At 47.2% G+C, this 19945-nt stretch overlaps 1 protein-coding gene across 4 annotated transcripts in view; it reads right to left on the bottom strand.

The window, feature by feature from the left end:
* Positions 1-7901: 7901 nt before the first annotated feature.
* Positions 7902-19945, bottom strand: part of EPB41L1 (erythrocyte membrane protein band 4.1 like 1) — a 297891-nt gene continuing 285847 nt past the window's right edge. For all 4 annotated transcript variants that reach the window (XM_029611762.1, XM_029611761.1, XM_029611759.1 and 1 more), the window contains one exon: positions 7902-10208. In XM_029611762.1, coding sequence (XP_029467622.1) covers positions 10200-10208 — 9 coding nt within the window. In that variant the 3' untranslated portion in view covers positions 7902-10199. The remainder of the gene's footprint in view (positions 10209-19945) is intronic.

The raw sequence follows: 19945 nt of genomic DNA on the forward strand, positions 1-19945 counted from the left end.
TCCCCTCTCTTCCTTCATCTCCAGCAGTTCTGTCTTCATTCTTGGCATGACTGCTTCTCTTGACTCCACTTGTGTGTGGTTCTCTCTGGCATGGCAGGCACTGGACACTTCTTGCGTCTTCTCGGCTGCCGGCCAAGCATGTGTTTTCTTCCCTGTGGCTAGCTTTGGCTGTGCACATGCTTCATCTTACCGATGCTGTTGTGCATTGGCAGCCTCTCCTACGGTCATCAATTCTCACTCATCGCACCAGACATTCCTTCTTGCATCTAGGAAAATGCAAGATTAGTTCCTGAGGGAGGGAATCCTGTGAGATGCACGAAGTTTGGTATGTGTGCTATAAAAAAAAAAAAGGGTTTCATTACAGAAGAAGCATTGTTCAATTTCTGTGTCCTTTATTCATTGTACAGTGCTTGGATTTAAAAAAACCAAACACAAAACAAAAAAATAACCTATTTTCAAATGAATAAACCTCCATGTACTGCCCATGGAACATGCAGGTTATAAATCTTTTTTAAATAAATAAAAATAATAAATAAATGTTTCCAAAGGGGACATGGATATCCAGTAGTGAGCTCAATCCACCAATTTGGCTCCACCCCTTTTCTTCTTTAGACTCTCCATGCCACTGGACAACTTGGCTCAGTTCTTCTCATATGTGACTTAGATTTTTTTTTTCTCCCCTTGCCCAAATTCAGAAGCTATTGCTTCTGAATTTCTGAAGTCATTTGCCCCTTCAGTCTAAACATGGCTACCTGGGTGTTTCCAAAGAGCTAGTTGGATTTATTTATTATCCGCCTGAATGATGATGATCATTTGTATAATGCACACGAGATGCAGGCTTAGTTGAAGGCATTTTTGGGCTCAGTGCTTTCCCGCCCCACTGTTTTGTCAAAGAAATAGAAAGTCTCCTCTTCGGTGCACTCCTCAGCTTTTCTCCTGATGGAGCGGGGAGAGAGGCTGGGGACAGTTTGGGCACCAAAACATGAGGCTTTTATTTAAAGCCCCACAGGGTTGGAAGTAAGCATCATATCAGTGCAGAAGCACTGAAAACTGTACCTCACTGCCAGGCCCAGTCAGCCCACTCAGGCCCCCTCCAGGAATGGCAAGATTCAATGCAACTGATTGCTATAGCCTTAAACTGGGCCTGACCAGATGTATACAGCTCTATACAGAGCTGTATAAGAGGCAAGACAGATGGACAAGAGGCACAGACAAAAAAACAAGATGCTTTAAATTAACAGGGAGACTATGACTGGGGGGGGAAAAAAAACCCTAAACTGGGTGGATTACAGGTGGAAATGATTAAGAAAGGAGTAACTGAGTAAAGCAGCAAGGAACTTATATATGAACAAAAAGTACAGGGTATATGTGTGTGTGTGTGCCCTAACCTTAGATCCTTGCATCTCCCCACCCCACCACCACCTTCACCCTCCCCCCGAGACGTCTTCCCTCTTTTCTTCAACCACCACCAGCAGCCAGCGACTTACACTGGCAAGTTTGCTGCCCCCCCCCCCGAGGGTTGGCGCTCTAGGCAGCCACCTAGTTCACCTAATGGAAGCACCAACCCTGACCATCTCTCGTGGTTTCTAGCTAATGTAGCATATTATATGGTAGTGTAAATGTATCAGATCTTCAACTAGTAGTGCCATCATCAACAATAACATGATCCAAAGGGCAGACACTGCTGGTGCTCCTCGAATGCTAAGCAGCAGCATACCACAGTGCTCCAGCCCTGCTCTGGGGTGCTCGCAGAGCACCCAGGCCATGTGCTAAGCATGAAGAGGCATCACATTTCTGGGCTGGAAGTGCTTGGGGACAAACACCAAGTTGCCCAGTTTGATTTCAAAACAGTCTTCTGGGAATGGGTGGAAAAAGGGGGAGCCGGGCCTGGAGCTCACAGCTGCCACACAGTACTGCAGTCAGAGCTCAAAGGGCTTTAGTGCTGGCAGGGAATCTCAGTGTGACCCCAGCTGCGTCATTTGCCCCCATACGCCTCAGTTTACCCAAAGAATAGGGGGGAAAAAAAAAGCCTTAGTAAATCAGACCCTTCAAATTCTAGGTTAAAACAGTAAGTACAATCTCTCATCAGTCACAATGTATATTACTGAAAAAGTAATTAAGTAATTTACAGCATTAGTAGTATTTTGTCATTGAGGTGAGGCAGTATTGAGCACCACAGGATTTTTCAGGAGCTAAGGCTTCACATGTTGCATGTTTGAGTAAGAAGGCATAGCCTCGTGGTTAGAGCAATGGGCTGCGAAGCAAGGGTTAAATCCCACTTCTCCCACTGATATTCCTTGTGACCTTGGGCAAGTCACTTTATCTCCTGTTCCCTCAGGTACCGACTTAGATTATGCATATTCATTATAGCGATAAGGACTTTACTATACCTGAAAAAAAAAAATGCTGTAAACCACTTTGAGCTAAAATGGGAAAGTCAGACAAAAAATACAATATATATCTACACACAAAGTCGGAGAGCACAGAGTTGTACAAATAGCGTAGTCAGTGAGTGGAATTACAAACTGAGCTGAACACATAACTCCTAGCATTTCCAAGTCTCGGTCTCTTGTTAACATCCTTGCACACCATCTGAAACCACAGCAGAGCTTCCTTCCCATGGTGAAGGCAGTGGAATTACCATGCGAACTGACATGGGCTCAGCTGTGGGGAATAAGAGTGAAAAGTGAGACAGCATATCCTAGGAGCTGTACACCCCACCCCCAAACACAGTATTCACTGCCTGGTGCTGATCAGCCTCGGGTTTATGACATAGCTAAAATCAACTCCAAACAGATATATGTTGACCCAGGAATGCAGTCATCAGATGTCTGTGGAGGAGAGCCTCACACCAGGGAGCACAGTGTATGGCGTGCAAACACTGCCATAGATATGAGGTGAGGAAGTGTGAGGACCAATAAGAGCTTAGCACTGACAAAGGACCCTATTTTAACAAAGCTTTTACATATATTTGTGTCTGCTTTGTTCACACAGTTTAACGTACTACAGTAAGGGAAACAGGAAAGTGTCCAACCCTTCCCCAAAATGTCACTCCCAAAAGCCCCCCCCACTCAGCAGGCAGGTGTGAAACAAAACTAAAGCCACACAAAAACATTCACCCAAAATATTTATAATAACGCAACAATAAAAATGGAGGGAAAAGACCTCAGATGACAACATGACTCATCAGAGGTCGGAGAACACATACAATGCTCCAGCCATGGGCCAAAACCCCTCCATTGAAAATCTCTATTTAAAACAAAAATTACTTTATGTGTTTATTTAAAAATATAACTTTTTTCTCCTTATTGCTACTGCAGCTAGGAGGGAAGTGCAAACAGACCGGAGCAGACACGGGCCAGCGTTTCACAAACAGCTGCTTCAGGGCACGATTTTAGGCACTCGTACTGTAGATAACGACACATCAAGCATTTGAACTTAGAGACACTGCTTTCAATTGAAAAGATGCTCTGGTGGGCCGTGACACCTCAGATGACATTGTCATCCGAGGTCTTTCTCCTCCATTTTTACTGTTGCACTATTATTTTTGTGCGACTCCCACATATTCTGGCGACCTGATGTGGGTGTATTTGCTCTGTTTCAGTTTGAGGGTTTGCATTTTTCATAAGAGTGTTGTGTGTATGGTTTTTAATGTTGATTTTAAGCAACTGTGCTTTGTTTCTTTTCTTGGTGTTCTGCTCGGAGCGTATTCTTGGATACAATTAGCAGAGTAGAACTAGAAACAAGCCACCCCCCCTTCCCCACCCTCACAAACCTGTCTTGCAAGAACCCCCCTGAAAAATTCAAGCCAGAAAGTTGAGTTCAGCATCAAACACATTTATTTCACTTTAGTGGATACAAGACCAGTGAACACACACGCATACACCACCAAGCACTGAAGGGAGCAGGGGGCTGTGGAGGAGAGGCAGGAGGAAGGTTAGTGAAGGAATGGCAGAGCATCGCAGTTGATTGGTAAGGTGCTTAATTATTGTAACTCATGCAATCACAGGCCAGTTCCCGATTACACTTGCAGGACCTTTAGAGGAGGATACACCTTGTGGTAGTCTACTTGCATTTTACCCCACCCACCCTTCTTCCCAGATAACAAAATTGCAAAAAAAAAATAAAAATATATATATTTTGGAACGAGAGCAAAGGTGTACAAGGAGGGAAGGAGCCCTGGGAACAAAGCACTGGTAGGATATCACACTCCCATGAGAAAAACATCTGGTTTTTCAAATATAATTATGATTTTGAGCGTGTGGGGAAGAAACATTAGGAGCTTCCTTACCTAGTGGACCTGTACGACTTATCCTAGTCAGTTAGGGTCTGATTCAGGCCTTGTATGGGATTGTGTATTGGTCACATATGGTGGCTTTGCTGGAAAAGGTCAACTTGTTCAATCAGATTGACTGATCCTGCCATTCCTGGTAAATTATGTGGCAGATAGGACCAGCACAATATCTGAATCAGGTCCTCGTGTACACCTGTAAAGATTTGCCTCTGGTTTTTTTTTTTTTCCAGCCCTGCCGATACTTGTTCAGATAATCATGACAGAAGCAAAATCTTTGATTTAGTTTTATAGTTTTTTCAAAGAATGGAAAGTCCTGGTAGGATTCTGAAACAGGATTTCAACCTGTTCAAAACTGCCTTTTGTTAAAGTTGTCTATTGGGTACATAAACTTGAATTGTCGCCATTTTACTCTGTAAAGAGGACACCAAATTCGATCTTCCCTGGATTTTCTTTTTTGTTTTTGTAAACCAAAGAAAGTGGGTGAACTCTTCCAATTTTGCTTTTCATGTCAACTTGCTTTTTTTGCCCTGGCTCCGAGCTCTTTCCTTAACGGAGACTATTCCGATTGTTCTCTCTTTTTTCATCCGGGCAATTTCCTCTTGATCCTTTGGGCCTCCACTTCAGTCGGAACAAGGGCTGGGATCCTGGTGTCATGAGCCTTCACTCGCAACCACTCTGGGATCTCTCGCTCCTGTTTTATACTCCTCCTCCACCCCACCCCCACCATGCCTCGTCTGGTCATTGTAGTGCTGGTCTTGGGCCTTCGTGCTTTAGGGCTTCTTCTGGAACCCTCCGAATCATGGACCCTGAATCCAGCCACTAGTTGTCCGCCTATTCTGATTTCTAACTTAACAGTCGGGTTCTGGAATGGCTCCTTTTGAGTAAAACCCTTTGTCGATCCAGTAAGGCCGCGGTAGAAACAGTGCGGCAGTGTCAGGCACACCCTTCCTCCCCGCACCCACAGTTCTCTTCACTAACTCCCCGATACTCTCCTCTAATCGCATGCAAATGCATGCCGCGGCTTTAAAGCGGTAGGGAAGGGTTATGGCAGCGTAACCCATTTTACTGTATAGGCGCTTAATACAGCGCCTATACAGTAACCAGGGTGCGACGGTACCTGTCATTTCAAATGTCATTTGGAATGACAGGAACCAGGAAGTGTAAAAAAACACGAAAAGTCTTTGTTGCTTCGTCGCTGTGTCTCTCCTCCCGGAGCAGGGCGCGAAAGCAGCCTTGCTCCGGGAGGAGGTGAGGCACAGCGGCGAAGACAGACGGGAGAGGAGAAAAAGCAGAGCTGAGCAAAGCGAAAGCGTGCAGCAAGCCGGCGAAATAGACCTGCGAGCAGAGGCAATAGCAGCGGTTCGGTAAGCCTGGCACCCTCCTTGATGTAGTACGTCCCGGATGCCCCCCCCTCCCCAGCGCGCCCGCCACTACCCCCTTTCATCAGCTGCATCCACTGCGACCCGGCAGTCCCGTGAGGCCTACAAAAAAAAAAAAAAAATCCCCGGCTCCCGCGCCCCCGCACTGGCCCGCCGACTCTACCCCCTCCCCCCTCCTCCCGATCGGGCAGATAGGCGGCGGCGACGAAAACCAAAGCAATTTTATTTTTTCAAAAAGCAACATCACACATTGCATAAAATAATTTCTCCAGCCTTAAAGCGACTTACTTTTGGGATCTGTCAAGTAAGTCGCAAAAGTAACTTACTTTTCTGAAGCCATCACGATCGTAGCTCAAGACGAAGATGGCCGCCTGCACGGGGGAAAGCGTGCAATTGGCCGCTGAAGACGTGAGGTCACGTCTTCAGCGGCCAATTGCACGCTTTCCCCGTGCAGGCGGCCATCTTCGTCTTCATCCGGAGGAGCTAAGATCATGTTCCTGATGGCTTCAGAAAAGTAAGTTACTTTTGCGACTTACTTTTGGGATCTTGACAGATCCCAAAAGTAAGTCGCTTTAAGGCTGGAGAAATTATTTTATGCAATGTGTGATGTCGCTTTTTGAAAAAAAAAAAATTGCTTTGGTTTTCGTCGCCGCCGCCTACCCGCCCGATCGGGAGGAGAGGGGGGGGGGTGTAGAGTCAGCGGGCCAGTGCGGGGGCGCGGGAGCCGGGGATTTTTTTTTTTTGTAGGCCTCATGGGACTGCCGGGTCGCAGTTGATGCAGCTGATGAAAGGGGTAGTGGCGGGCGCGCTGGGGGGGGGGGGGGGCATCCGGGACGTACTACATCAAGGAGGGTGCCAGGCTTACCGAACCGCTGCTATTGCCTCTGCTCGCAGGTCTATTTCGCCGGCTTGCTGCACGCTTTTGCTTTGCTCGGCTCTGCTTTTTCTCCTCTCCCGTCTGTCTTCGCCGCTGTGCCTCACCTCCTCCGGGTCGCAGTGGTAGCATGGCGCTGTGAGGGGGGGCGAAAGGGTATATACCCATGAACGGATTTGAGTGGGAGCGCTCTGTGAAGCGGGACATGCCCGTGAGGGGCATAATGGGTGGATGCAGCTGATGAAAGGGGTAGTGGCGGGCACGCTGGGGGGGGGGCATCCGGGACGTACTACATCAAGGAAGGTGCCAGGCTTATTGTTTTATTGTGTTTGAGTATCTTAAGCGGTGTCGATGGATTTGTTACACAGTCCTAACTCCTACTAGGGGGAGGCGGTAAACTAACAGGTTAAGGCCGCGGCAAAACAGCGCGTTCCTAAGGAGATAATATCAGCGCCCATTACAGTATCGTAGGGGAATAGCTAATTCCTTCATTATACAGCTTTTTCGTTCATTTACATGCTGGGTGCGGAAAGGGTTAGGTGTTTATTTTAGGAAGCGCTAAGGACGCGTGAAACTGGAGACTGTATGGCTGGATGGCCTTACTCGTCTGTATTGTGCGCTCCCAGCACGTTACAGACGGGCAATCTTTAACTGCACGTTACTGGATCGACCTGTTTATGATTTATGTGTACATCTCTTATATCTCCCTCCTTCTCCCCAACATCATGAGGACAAATGAGCAGATTTGGTTTCCAGCTGCAATCAGGCAGACCGGCTACTTGCAGCCGTTCTCAACCGTAAGAATTTAGCTTAGAGACTGGAGCATGTCCTGTATTGCGCCAAACTAAAACTTGGAGCATAAATCCCATCAGGATACCCTGTAAGTGGCAAGCAGGGGAGCATGGAAGTTAATGTGGCACTCAGCTATTTATAAAGAATGATATGTACAACCTGACAAACGGTGGTCCATGAAGTTGTACTTTTGCATTAAGAATATTTTATTGGATTGTAAAACTGAGATAGTTCCAGATGTAGCTGGGGGCTACTCAACAAAGGTGGAAAGTTTTCTTAATGAAGAGGGTAGAGGGTTATAGAGCTCTTAGTGCCACTTTCAATTTAAGATTTTCTTGTAAATGGCAGGTTAATATGAGTGAAAACAGATATGTGTCTTATGACCCTATTCAATTCAGAGTTTCTTGCAAAATAGAGAGTGGCCATGAGAGATAACAGGACATTGTTTTGAGTACCTGCAGTTAAGAAGCTGCCCATGGATATTTCCTCATTACTTTTTCTTATTGTCCCCCTCTCCTTTGTGGTCTGATGTGGAAACTTGCTTGTAATGTTTCCTATACTCTTTTTTTTTTTTTTTTTTTTTTTTTTTTTTTTTTTTTTTTTTTTTACTTTTAAGCCTTTTTGTTTCTTGATGTCAAGGTACCTCTTGATTTGTCCATTTAAAATCCAATAAAGAAATAATTTAAAAAATAACGAGATGTACTGCCTTTTCAGATTTTTTGGAGTCACTTATGCTGGTTCTGAAATAACCAGAGTCATAAGACCAGCCAAGGGCACGGTCGTTTCTGGATTGCTATAGCTCGTCCCTGTTCACATCCAATTTCACTCGAGACCGGCAGAATAAGGATGCAGCAGCACCTCAGAGACCTGCCACTTGGGGAACACTGTCTGGGTAAGGCAATGAACGATTAGAGTAAGCATCCTCCTGCCACCTTCGCAGTGAGTCAGCCCGAAGGAGTCATGCCATGGCTGGAGGTTCTCCTCACTGTAACTTTCCAATATATTAGCTCTGTTTTGTAAAGTCTGGGGGTAGGAGCCACCTGTAGCACTGGGTTAAAAGGAAATTCTTTTCTCTTTCTCATCTCTAGTACTCTCTCTCACAACCTTGCTATGTCCCGTCTTTTCTTTCTTTTTTTTTACTGCTTCCTCATCTTTTCGCTGCAAATATGCGTATTGGTCTCGCTGCAGTTGTAAAACATTCAGGATATGTAGGTGTGGCATTCTGTGTACACAAAAGAAGCTGTGTTTTGTGGACAGCTTGGGCTCCCCAACAGAGGATCACAGTAAAGCACAGCTGAAGCACAGCACAGGGTTCATGAGATCCATCTTCTTCTGGTTAAGTCTCTCAGTGATCTCAGTACACTACTCACTTTATCTATTGGTGTCCACTCCAGAGGGCTATCTGTCATCGCCACCAACAGCAACCTTCTAAGCCCTAAGCAGAAGCCCTACCATTGAGCTATTTAGTTTATGTATTTTTATCTCATGCCTTTTCATTGGTAGCTCAAGGCTAAGGGAGCAGTTCACATCCTGTGTTGAGATTTAAATTCCTTTTCTTTTTTCGCTGCTGGCTATAATGCTTTATAGAATTGTTACCAGACTATTCTAGCTCCAGAAAAGCCAGTTCTGAGAAAACCAAGGCTTTGAGCAGCATTGCAAACCAGCCTACTCGATAACTCCTCATAACCAAAATCACCCAAAACAAAACACCTGGGGAGAGGGAGACACGGCACATTTTGGTCCCAAAGTCTCAAGGGCTGTGATAACACCTGGTCCGTTCCCTCCTTGCAAACTTTTGTGGCCACACTCGGCTCGTAAACAATCCATATGCAAAGACCATGTTATCACCACATGTGGGGAGAACTGGATCAGTCATGGCTATCACCTGGAAAGCTTGAGTTACATTCTGAATAGTGAAATTTATCTGTCCTCCTGTGGAAAATAAAAACCACACTAGTATTCTGACCCAGTACTCTCAAAATACGGAAACCACAATCAATCAATAATTATAATTTAAAAATGTCATCATACTCATCAGCACTGTTAATTTTTTGTTTTTGTTTGTTGTGTGTTTTGTTATACATAATATACAGAACTTAAAAGCGCATCCATAGAGAAATCCTACAGGCTGCATTATTTTATAATGGAGAAATCATATACATATATGTCTTACCTTTTTCTTTTAAATGTGAGCCATTCCCAATTATCTTTAGAACAGAATAAGAAACCAAAAGAAACAAAACAGTAATTCAAAGTAAAACAGTGCAAAAAAAAAAAAAAAATCAACCTTTGCGCTTGCCATAATCCCAAACAAAAAAAAACCCTCAAAAATTTAAAAAAAAAATAAAAAAATCCTTCTCTTTCCTATGCAGGATCGTTTTGTCGGTTTGTTGCATTGCTGCTAAGCGTTTCCCCTCCTTCAATATGCAACGATGTGTAAAAACCAAGAAGAGGCGGAGGCCTTTAAGTCCAGCATGCAAATGACTGGTTGGTACCGCAGTATACCAAAGCAGGCTGTGCCATTCTTTTCGGTACGTGTTTGGATAGCCAAGCCAATTTCACAACTGATCTGCAGAGGCTAAAAACTGACGTTGGGATGACAGATTTCACCGTTTCTCAAAACTTCTTCCCCAGCATAGCAGCAGTACAAGGATGCATTATTTTTTTGTTTGTTTGTTTCCTATACACATATATATATATATATCTATATATAAATATATTTTGTTTCTTTTGCCTTCCATCACGTGCCATGACATTGCAGCCAGTGTGTTTCGGAGGAATACAGCATGGCGGTACCCTTCCTGGTTGTTTGCAAAGTTGAGGGTTTGGAAATAGGGACGCCACCTTCCGAACATGGAGGTCAAGACTCCTGGAAATGAGAAGGTAGGAGAGAGAAGGGGAGGGGGGAAAAATAAATAAATAAAAGCGACATTAGAGTGGCTTCCGTTCATCTGCCTTTCTAATGTGTGCGCACAACTTGAAAGACCATCTGGAAGGGTAATGACTACCCTGTGTGTCTGTAATATGGACGCATTTTTTAATGAAAGAGATAAATCTGAAGCTCCACGATCTTCCTCTGCAAACTTGACAGATGCGTTTCTTAACAGAGACGCCACAAGTAATGAAGATTAATGGATTTCATTAGTGGCGTTATCAGCACCTGGCACCATACATTCCAGAGCCGGCATGGAAACAACAACTGGTCATTAATAAAGGTGATTATTGTAGTACAGACCTTTTGTGACCCACAAGGTGCACTCAAAGGTGCTGAACTATAGGGCCAACAGACTAGAGCATGCTAAACGGTAACGTGGGTGTTAAATGCCGGTGTCCAGAGCATGATTAATGCACGTAAACTAACTTGCATTCACTGTAACACAAAATCTATGCTAATGAGGTAATAAGATGCAAAAGTATGCAAGACCGTTTATTACCCATTTAGCATTTAGTGAAAGGGTGTGCACATTAAACTGTGCAAAATGTAATGCAGATGTCTAATGCCAAAAACTTAACTTCTGGTAAAGCGTGTCATTTGCATCAGCCATTAATACACACACAGGGATGATGACTTTCAAACCAGCGCGTGGGCGTACATTGGCACGCGTGCACTGGTATGCGCCCAGGGACGCGGCTATTTTGTAACTTGTGCGCATATACAGGTGCATGTTATAAAATAGCCTGACTGTAAGCGCGTGGATGCGCAAATCCCCTCTCCTACCATGTAAGTTGGGGATTTTAAAAGTGGCGCATGGCCACGCCATTGCCAGTTTACCAGTTCACCCAGTTAACAGCTGGGTCCTCCAAACCTCCCTCTCAGAGGTACAAGTCTCATTGAAGGGCGCTTAAAAATGAATTTAGATGCTAAAATTGAGTTGTCAACAGATCAGGGACATTAGAAATGTTTATATAAAAGACAACTTAGTAATTCACAATCGTTGCGAGAATACTGAGAATGTTTTGAGGAGGACAAAGCTCAGGTTCTTAAATTTTCCTATGACTCGCTTAATATCCCAGCTTGAAATGAGGCAGAGGTGTGTGTGTGTGTGTGTGTGTGTGGGTGGGTGTGGGTGTGTGGAGGAGGGGAGAGGAGGACAGTAGAAAGGGGGAGTATCTGATACCATCTTGTAGTAAGAAACCAGGACTGGGTTATAATAAAAATGGTAAAATACTGGAATGGCTCCTAAAGAGGTAGATTTTAAAAGCCTTGCGTGTGCAAAAGTGGCCCAAGCGGGATGTATACAAATTTTAAACAGCCGGGAAGAGTGCGTGTACATTGAGGTATGCGCGTCCAGAAAGAGTAGGTGGAAAAGGGGCAGAGACCGAAGCGTGCAACTCCAAATGTGCCTCAGCCAGCACACGTGTGTTACATGCTGCAATTTGCTACAACTCCCCGTTGGGCACAGGAGTCTGGTGAACATGGGAGGGAGAGAGAGCCTCTCTATAGGGCTCAGTGTGATTATCTATACATATGAAGCACTGTAAGGGGGCCCTTTCATTCGGGTACTGTTACAGACACATTCAGAGGTATCCATTGTAAAATTCACATCATTAAAGATTTTTGGACCTTAAAAGTGAAGAAAAGGAGTTGATTTGTACAATTCAGCTAGCACGGTACAAATCAACTCCCAAAAACCCACCCCGAATGACAGTGTCCCCTTTACAAAGGGTCATATATAGAATATCACACTGAGCCCTATAAAGAGTCTCTCTCTCTCAGACTCAAAGTTATGGGCACACGCATGACCATTTTAAAATCTACCTTAAACTAAGAAGCCACTCAAGATCAACCTGCTCATTTTGATATTTACAAACAAAACAAAACAAACAATAAAAGCCAGAATACAGATCTTGTCCGATTTTGACCTTGCAGTTTTCTCCTGCTCCACTGGCCCTTCATCTCAAACAGAACCAGCCCTCGTGATGTGAATTGCTGCCATGAGCCTTCAGGCACAACTACTGAGGTTTTTTTACGCCCCCCCAATACCACTCCCTTTGTCCCAGCCATTACCAGGGGGGGGGGACGGGACCATATTGCGCAGCTCCTGCTGGAACATGTAACCGCAATTTCTGATTCTGACCAGTAGGTGTCCCAGCAGAGCGATGGCTGATATTTCCTCCCCCTCCCCCCCCCTCAAAACCTGCCATGTTCTGCGAATGCAATCTCCCCAGCATCCCGAGCCGACCCGATTAGCAAAATTCCAGCCTGGAAAGAGAGTCCAGATCCTCTGCACAGCACAGCACTGTCACTGGGCCAGCAGCGTGCACATCTTTGTTCTGCTTGTTACCAAGTTACCAACATCCGGGGGAGGAGAAGGGAGAACGTTACACTATATATTATGTAGCCAATTAGAAATATTTTTGAAGTAAGAATTTTGAAAAATTTTCTATAAAATATATTTGTTATGATGCTTCAGAAAGAATTAAAGATGTGATATGAAATTCTTGAACCATACATATTTTATTTAGTGGATATTTTATGTTTATGCCTTCAAAGGCAGTGCTCATCTGCGCCATTAGCTAAACAAAAAGATTATTTTTGGAACCTGGAAGCGCACAGAACTGGTTACAATAGCACATTAATTTACATCCTGGAGGTCCAATGGTATCGCAGTTAAAACCCATTTCATCAGTTTTGAACAACTTTTTGCTGGGGGTGGGTAATCAGGGAAAAAGACAAATTTAATTTTAACATGAATTAATTAATTCTTGAACTGAAAAAGCTGTTCTACAGTATCTATGCTGGATGCTTGGCTTACTGTTTTCATTTTTAGCCCGCCTTTCTAAATGATACTCAAAGCAGCTTACAGCACTATTAGAATTCAGGTATTCTAATTCCCTTCCCCAGAGAGCTTACAATCCAACAGGTCGATGCAATATCATCGCGTGAAATACGTGCATGCAAACATTTTTTTTGAACGTGCGTACATCCATCTCTCCTGGGCGCTCGATGCAATAGGCCAGTGCTTCCCAACCCTGTCCTGGGGACCCCCCCAGCCAGTTAGGTTTAAAGGATATCCACAATGAAAATGCATGGGAAAAAATTTGCATGTTATGGAGGCAGTGGATGCAAATTTTGTCTCATGCATCTTCATTATGGATATCCTGAAAACCTGACTGGCTGGAGGGTCCCCAGGACAGGGTTGGGAACCACTGCAATAGGCAAATGAGCTGCCGCGCTAAAAGGGACGCACAATGGGTAATTTGTATGTCCCTAGCATTCTGCATCGGGCGCCCAGGAGTCGTGGCTGTGCGCCTACAACAGCCTGGCCAGATCTCCCTCCCCACACCCAGCAGGGCTGTTCCTGATTGGTCAGTGAAAGGATCAATTCCCTTTCAAGACAGCCTTCTCAAACAGGATTAGTCCTTTCACTGACATGTGACAGTGAGTGAACCAATCCGCAGAAAGTGAAAGAGTGAATACATTAATATTAAGTGCCTGACCCGTAATATTAATTTATTCGCTACTTCACTTACTGCCAGCAGGAATTCCAACTGGGCCAGACCTTGGGGATGCTGCTTTCTGTGGTTACCCTATGAGGAACCATAGATATGGAGAAATTACTTACCTGATAATTTCGTTTTCCTTAGTGTAGACAGATGGACTCAGGACCAATGGGTATAGTGTACTCCTGATAGCAGTTGGAGGCGGATCAGATTTCAATCTGACGTCAGTCCCTAATACATATACCCCTGCAGGAAGTGCAGCTCTTCAGTATTCTCCTCGAAAAGCATTGTGGATATATGTATGACTGAATAATTTGAATAACTTGATTAACTTTATAACTTTGATAACTTAATTAATTTGAACCGGTTGACTTGGTTATAGCTGGAGACCGCCAGGGCCCTCAACCGACAAACGTCGACACCCGGTAGGATGGGTGTCCTAGCTGAAGGAAAGCATGGCTTACCTGTGAATCACTCGCTCTCGGGGATGTCACCCGAGAATTCCATGAGTAACGGCAGCCGTGGGTGGGATGCGGAGTCCATCTGTCTACATTAAGGAAAACGAAATTATCAGGTAAGTAATTTCTCCATTTCCTAGCGTTTAGCAGATGGACTCAGGACCAATGGGATGTATAAAAGCTACTCCTGAACCGGGTGGGAGGCTGCCCATGAGCCACTTAGTACTGCCCTTGCAAATGCTGTGTCCTCCCGAGCCTGAACATCCAGGCAGTAAAACCTGGAGAAGGTGTGGATGGAGGACCATGTCGCTGCCCTACAGATCTCAGAGGGTGACAGCATCTTGGTTTCCGCCCAGGACACTGCCTGGGCTCTAGTAGAATGGGCCTTGTAAAGGCAGTGGCTTGCCTGCTTCTACGTAGGCCGCCTTGATGACTTCTTTAATCTAGCGGGCTATGATTGCTCGCGAGGCCGCTTCCCCTTGCTTCTTCCCGCTGTGAAGGACGAACAGATGGTCCGTCTTTCGTACGGATTCCGACCTTTCCAGGTATCAGACTAGGAGTCTGCCGATGTTAAGATGGCGTAGGCTGCGAGACTCTTTCGAATTCTTATGCTCATCTGGCAATGGTAGCGAGATGGTTTGGTTGAGATGGAAGCGAGATACCACTTTGGGGAGGAATGATGGAACTGTGCGTAACTGGATGGTTCCCGGGGTGAGTCTGAGGAACGGCTCCCGGCAGGATAGTGCTTGTAGCTCGGAGATATGATGGGCCGAACACACTGCCACCAGGAAGGCTGTCTTCAAAGTTAATAGTCGGAGAGACAGGCCGCGAAGAGGTCTGAAGGAAGCTCCTGCTAAGAAATCTAGGACCAGGTTGAGGTTCCAAAGAGGCACCGGCCACTTTAGGGGTGGTCGGATCTGCTTGACTCCTTTCAGGAAGCGGGAAACATCCGAGTGAGAGGCTATGCTGCCGCTCTCACTCTTGGTTCCGTAGCATGACAATGCGGCCACCTGTACCTTGATGGAGTTGAGAGACAATCCCTTCTGTAGGCCGTTCTGCAGGAATTCCAAAATCGCAGGAATTTTTACTGAGCGTGGAATGATGTCGTGGTCCTCACACCAGGCTTCGAATACTCTCCAAATCCTTATGTATGTTAGGGATGTGGAGAACTTGCGTGCTCAGAGTAGGGTGTCAATTACTGCCCCCGAGTATCCGCTCTTCCTCAGGTGAGTCCTCTCAATGGCCAGACCGTAAGAGAGAATCGAGCTGGATCCTCGTGGAAGATCGGACTTTGTTGGAGCAGGTCTCTGTGTGGAGGTAGCGGGAGGGGGCTCCCTATCAGCAGCCTTCGCATGTCTGTGTACCACGGTCTTCTTGGCCAGTCCGGGGCCACTAGGAGTACTGGTCCCCTGTGGTGTTCTATCTTTTGATGATTGCGCCCAATAGGGGCCACTGCGGGAAGGCATATAACAGTCTCCTGTGGCCAGGTCTGTACCATGGTATCGATTCCCTGGGACTGGGGTTCCTGTCTGCGGCTGAAGAAGCTGGGTACTTGGGCGTTGGACCAGTTTGCCAGGAGGTCCATGGTTGGTGTTCCCCAACGGTTTACTATCAATTGGAATGCTGTGGTCGACAGCCTCCATTCTCCTGGGTCTAGACTTTCTCTGCTGAGGTAATCCGCAGCGACGTTGTCTTTCCCCACAATGTGGATGGCCGAGATCTCTTGAAGGTTCGCTTCCACCCATGACATTAAGAGGTCTATTTCCAGAGACACCTGTTGGCTTCTGGTTCCTCCCTGACAGTTGATGTAGGCCACTGTTGTGGCGTTGTCTGACATTACTCTGACTGACTTGTCTCTGAGTCTGTGACCAAACCGTAGGCAGGCTAGTCTGACTGCCCAGGCCTCTAGGCGATTGATGTTCCACCCCGACTCTTCCTTGTTCCATTGCCCCTGGGTGATTAGCTCCTGGCAGTGTGCTCCCCATCCTCGTAGGCTGGTGTCCGTGGTGAGCAGGATCCAGGATGGTGAGGATAGTCTCACTCCCTGGCTCAGATGGCCTTCTTGTAGCCATCATCGTAGTTGGGTCCGAACTTTGTCCGGGAGCTGAAGACGTACAGTGTAGCTCTGGGACAGTGGATTCCATCGTGATAGTAGTGAGCGCTGTAGGGGTCTCATGTGAGCTCTTGCCCATGGCACTACTTCCAGTGTGGATGCCATGAGGCCGAGGACTTGGAGGTAGTCCCATGCCGTGGGACAAAGCTTGCTCAACAGGGCTCACAACAGGGTCATCAGTTTTAATCTCCTTGTCGGTGTCAGGATGACCTTGTCTTGTTTGGTGTCGAACCGGACTCCCAAGTATTCTAGAGATTGGGAGGGTTGCAGACTGATCTTGTTTGTGTTGACCACCCACCCGAGGCTCTCCAGTAGAGTTTTGACTCTGTTGGTCGCCTGGTGGCTTTCCTCTGGGGATTTCGCCCTGATTAGCCAATCGTCTAGATAAGGGTGTACAAGGATTCCTTCCTTCCTCAGTGTTGCTGCCACTACCACCATGATCTTGGTGAACATCGGAGAAGATGCAACTAATCCGAATGGAAGTGCCCGGAACTGGTAGTGACTGTCCAGGATCGAGAAGCGTAGAAAACGCTGATGCTCTTGATGGATCGGAATGTGTAGGTAAGCTTCCGACAGGTCCAGGGATGTAAGGAACTCTCCTGGTTGTATCACCCTTATTACCGAGCGTAGGGTTTCCATGTGGAAGCGAGGAATCTTCAGGTGGTGGTTGACCGACTTGAGGTCCAGGATGGGCATGAATGTTCCTTCTTTCTTGGGAATGATAAAATAGATGGAATAATGCCCAGCATTTATTTGTTGTGCGGGCACCGGTGTTATAGTCTCTAAGGCTAGCAATCTGGTCAGTGTAGCTTCCACTGCCATCCTCTTGGAAGGGTCATGGCAGGGGGATTCCACAAACTTGTCTGGAGTGAAGTGGTGGAAATCCAGGTAATATACCTCTTGAATGATGGTTAGGACCCACTTGTCCGAAGTTCTCTCGACCCATCTTTGGTAGAATAGGGCAAGTCTGCCCCCTATGGCTTCTTCCTTTGGACGGGTCGGCTGATTTTCATTGTGGGGTGCGGCTAGGGCCTGGGCCTGAGCTGGCTCCCCTTTTGTTGTGCTTGTTCCGAAAGGACTGGCTCTGGCCTGCGGGGCGGGCCGCTTGATATGTGCTTCTGTATGGGTTGAAGCACTGTGATCCTCTGCCCCTGGACATTCAGGGGAAGGGTCACTGGTTTCTCTTATTCCTGTCCTCCATAGCCGCGGCTGTGGGGATTCACCCCATTTGTTGGCTAGTTTCTCTAGTTCACTTCCGAACAGGAGGGTTCCCTTGAAGGGCATCCTTGTGAGTCTTGTTTCGGAAGATGCGTCTGCCGACCAGCTTCGGAGCCAGAGTTGTCTTCTGGCTGCCACAGCTGATGACACTCCTCTAGCTGCAGTGTGCACCAGGTCAGAAGCGGCATCCGTGAGGAATGATACTGCTGGTTCAAGGGCTTCCCCAGGAGTGTTGTTCTTGGTCTGTGATAATTGGCGCGTGCCACCACGGCACAGCAGGCTGCGATCTGTAGAGACATAGCGGAGACTTCTAAGGACTGTTTGAGGATGGATTCCAGACGTCTGTCTTGAGCATCCTTGAATGCTGCTCCTCCCTCCACTGGGATAGTAGTGCGCTTCGAAACCGCGCAGACCATGGCATCCACTTTCGGACACGCCAGATCTTTGGCAGCTGGATCCAGAGGGTACATGGCTGCCAGAGCATGCCCCTCTTTGAACATAGTCTCCGGGGCATCCCATTCCAGGTCAATTAGCTGTTGGATGGCTTCTAATAGTGGGAAATAACAGTAGGTCTGACAGAGTCCCTCTAGTAGGAGATTCGTCTTAGGTTCCCCTGAGGCACTTGTGCCCGGGATAGCCAGCTCCTTCAAGCTTATGTGTGACCAGGTCTGGAAGCTCGTCCTTGGTGAAGAAGCGTCTCATGGTTCGGTGGGGCTCTGTCCCCGGAGGGAGTTCCCCTTCCTCCAGGGGTTCTGAATCCTCTTCTGAGTTGTCTGTGTCCCTGAAGGTGGGGCTTCTCAGTGGTGGAATCACTTCCCTGGGCTTAGAGGGTCCTGGGATGTTGAGGTCCTCTGGTGGAGCTTGTGGCCGTATTATCGGAGGCTCCGGATGCATGTGGACGAAGGTATGCAGACCTTTGAAGAATTCCACCCAGGAGATAGATGCTGGGTCTAAATTCAGAGGCGTCGTGTCCCTGGGGAGCCCCGTTTGAGGTTGGGTCCCGCTGGGAGATGCTAGGTCCGGCATACTGTTCGAGAGGCTGGAACCCGGCACCGGCTGGGGAGGGCCATGGGCTGGATCCCCTAGGGCCTCCTCACACTGTATACACAGGGCCGTGGCCTCCTCATGCTGTGCAGCTCTAATGTGGCATGCTGGACAAAGGCCCTGAGCTTTGAGTTTCTTTTCCGGTGGTGCCATGGCTTGTGTGCGTAAAATACAGTTATGTGCTCCGGTGCATCGAAGTTTTGCGCGTAGATTTGGTGCGCGCTCAGATGTGTGCGCTGTTGCGCGCACAGATCGAAGTTATGCACCCAGCACAGTAAACGCGTGGGTATGCGCATCGCTTGTGCACACGGTACTTGGGCGCACGACGTTGTATGCACAAGGAATTTGTGCACATGGCTCGCCTCTGTGCGCAAGGATCGGGATGGCAGACAGGGCGGCAAACAGATCAAAATGGTGACAGCGACCACGAGGACAATATGGCGACCACCTCGGAGGGTATCCACATGGGAGGACCCTCAGATCTGACCGGGGCAAAGCCCTGCTAGGGCAGATCAACCCGGTGGCACTGGTCCCGGCTGGTGACCTGTGCGACACCTCGAGCTTCGGAGACCGGAGACTTTTAAATAGATTTCTACCTTACCTTGTCTCTGCGCTTCCCGGTCTCGTTCCGGGCGGTCTCCGGCTGCGGGGGGAGAAGGAAAATACCTTCATCACCGCGCTCGAAGTTGCACCCACTGCCTCTCAGCCTCACCCGATGTCGGGGGCTAGGTCCCCGCCGAGGGTCGGCTGCCGGTCCGAGGCTTACCTCCAAGGGATCACGGAAATCACCTCGGGAATTCTCAGCTGGGGGAGGGACCCATGGGTGTCACCGCAGGAGAGCGGGGCTCGTCTGTAGAGGTAAGATTTCTTCTTATTTTGGTTTTCTTTGGTAAAATTATTCTGTGCGAGCATGCATAGAGTCCCTAACTGCTATGGAGACAGAAAATACTGAAGAGCTGCACTTCCTGCAGGGGTATATGTACTAGGGCTGACGTCAGATTGAAATCTGATCCGTCTCCAACTGCTATCAGGTGTACACTATACCCATTGGTCCTGAGTCCATCTGCTGCACGCTAGGAAAGCAGGTTTTTTTTGTTGAGCCCTTGAGTGCGGCACGATCCTGCTTTCTGTGGTTTCTCCCACTTAGTATTGTGATGCTACTAATAGGAGGAATCACAGAAAGCAGGATTTTTTTGTTTTTTCCAGTGAGCCCTTGAGCACAGCAGGCTTTAACGCCAACTCCCAGGCAGGCGTTAGATTTTCCACATTAAAATGGGTGCTTTGGCCAAGTGGCAATTTTTGGCATTGCAGAGTAATAGCTTATAGTCT

The sequence above is a fragment of the Rhinatrema bivittatum genome, chromosome 8, assembly GCF_901001135.1.
Source record: "Rhinatrema bivittatum chromosome 8, aRhiBiv1.1, whole genome shotgun sequence".
Lineage (NCBI taxonomy): Eukaryota > Metazoa > Chordata > Amphibia > Gymnophiona > Rhinatrematidae > Rhinatrema > Rhinatrema bivittatum.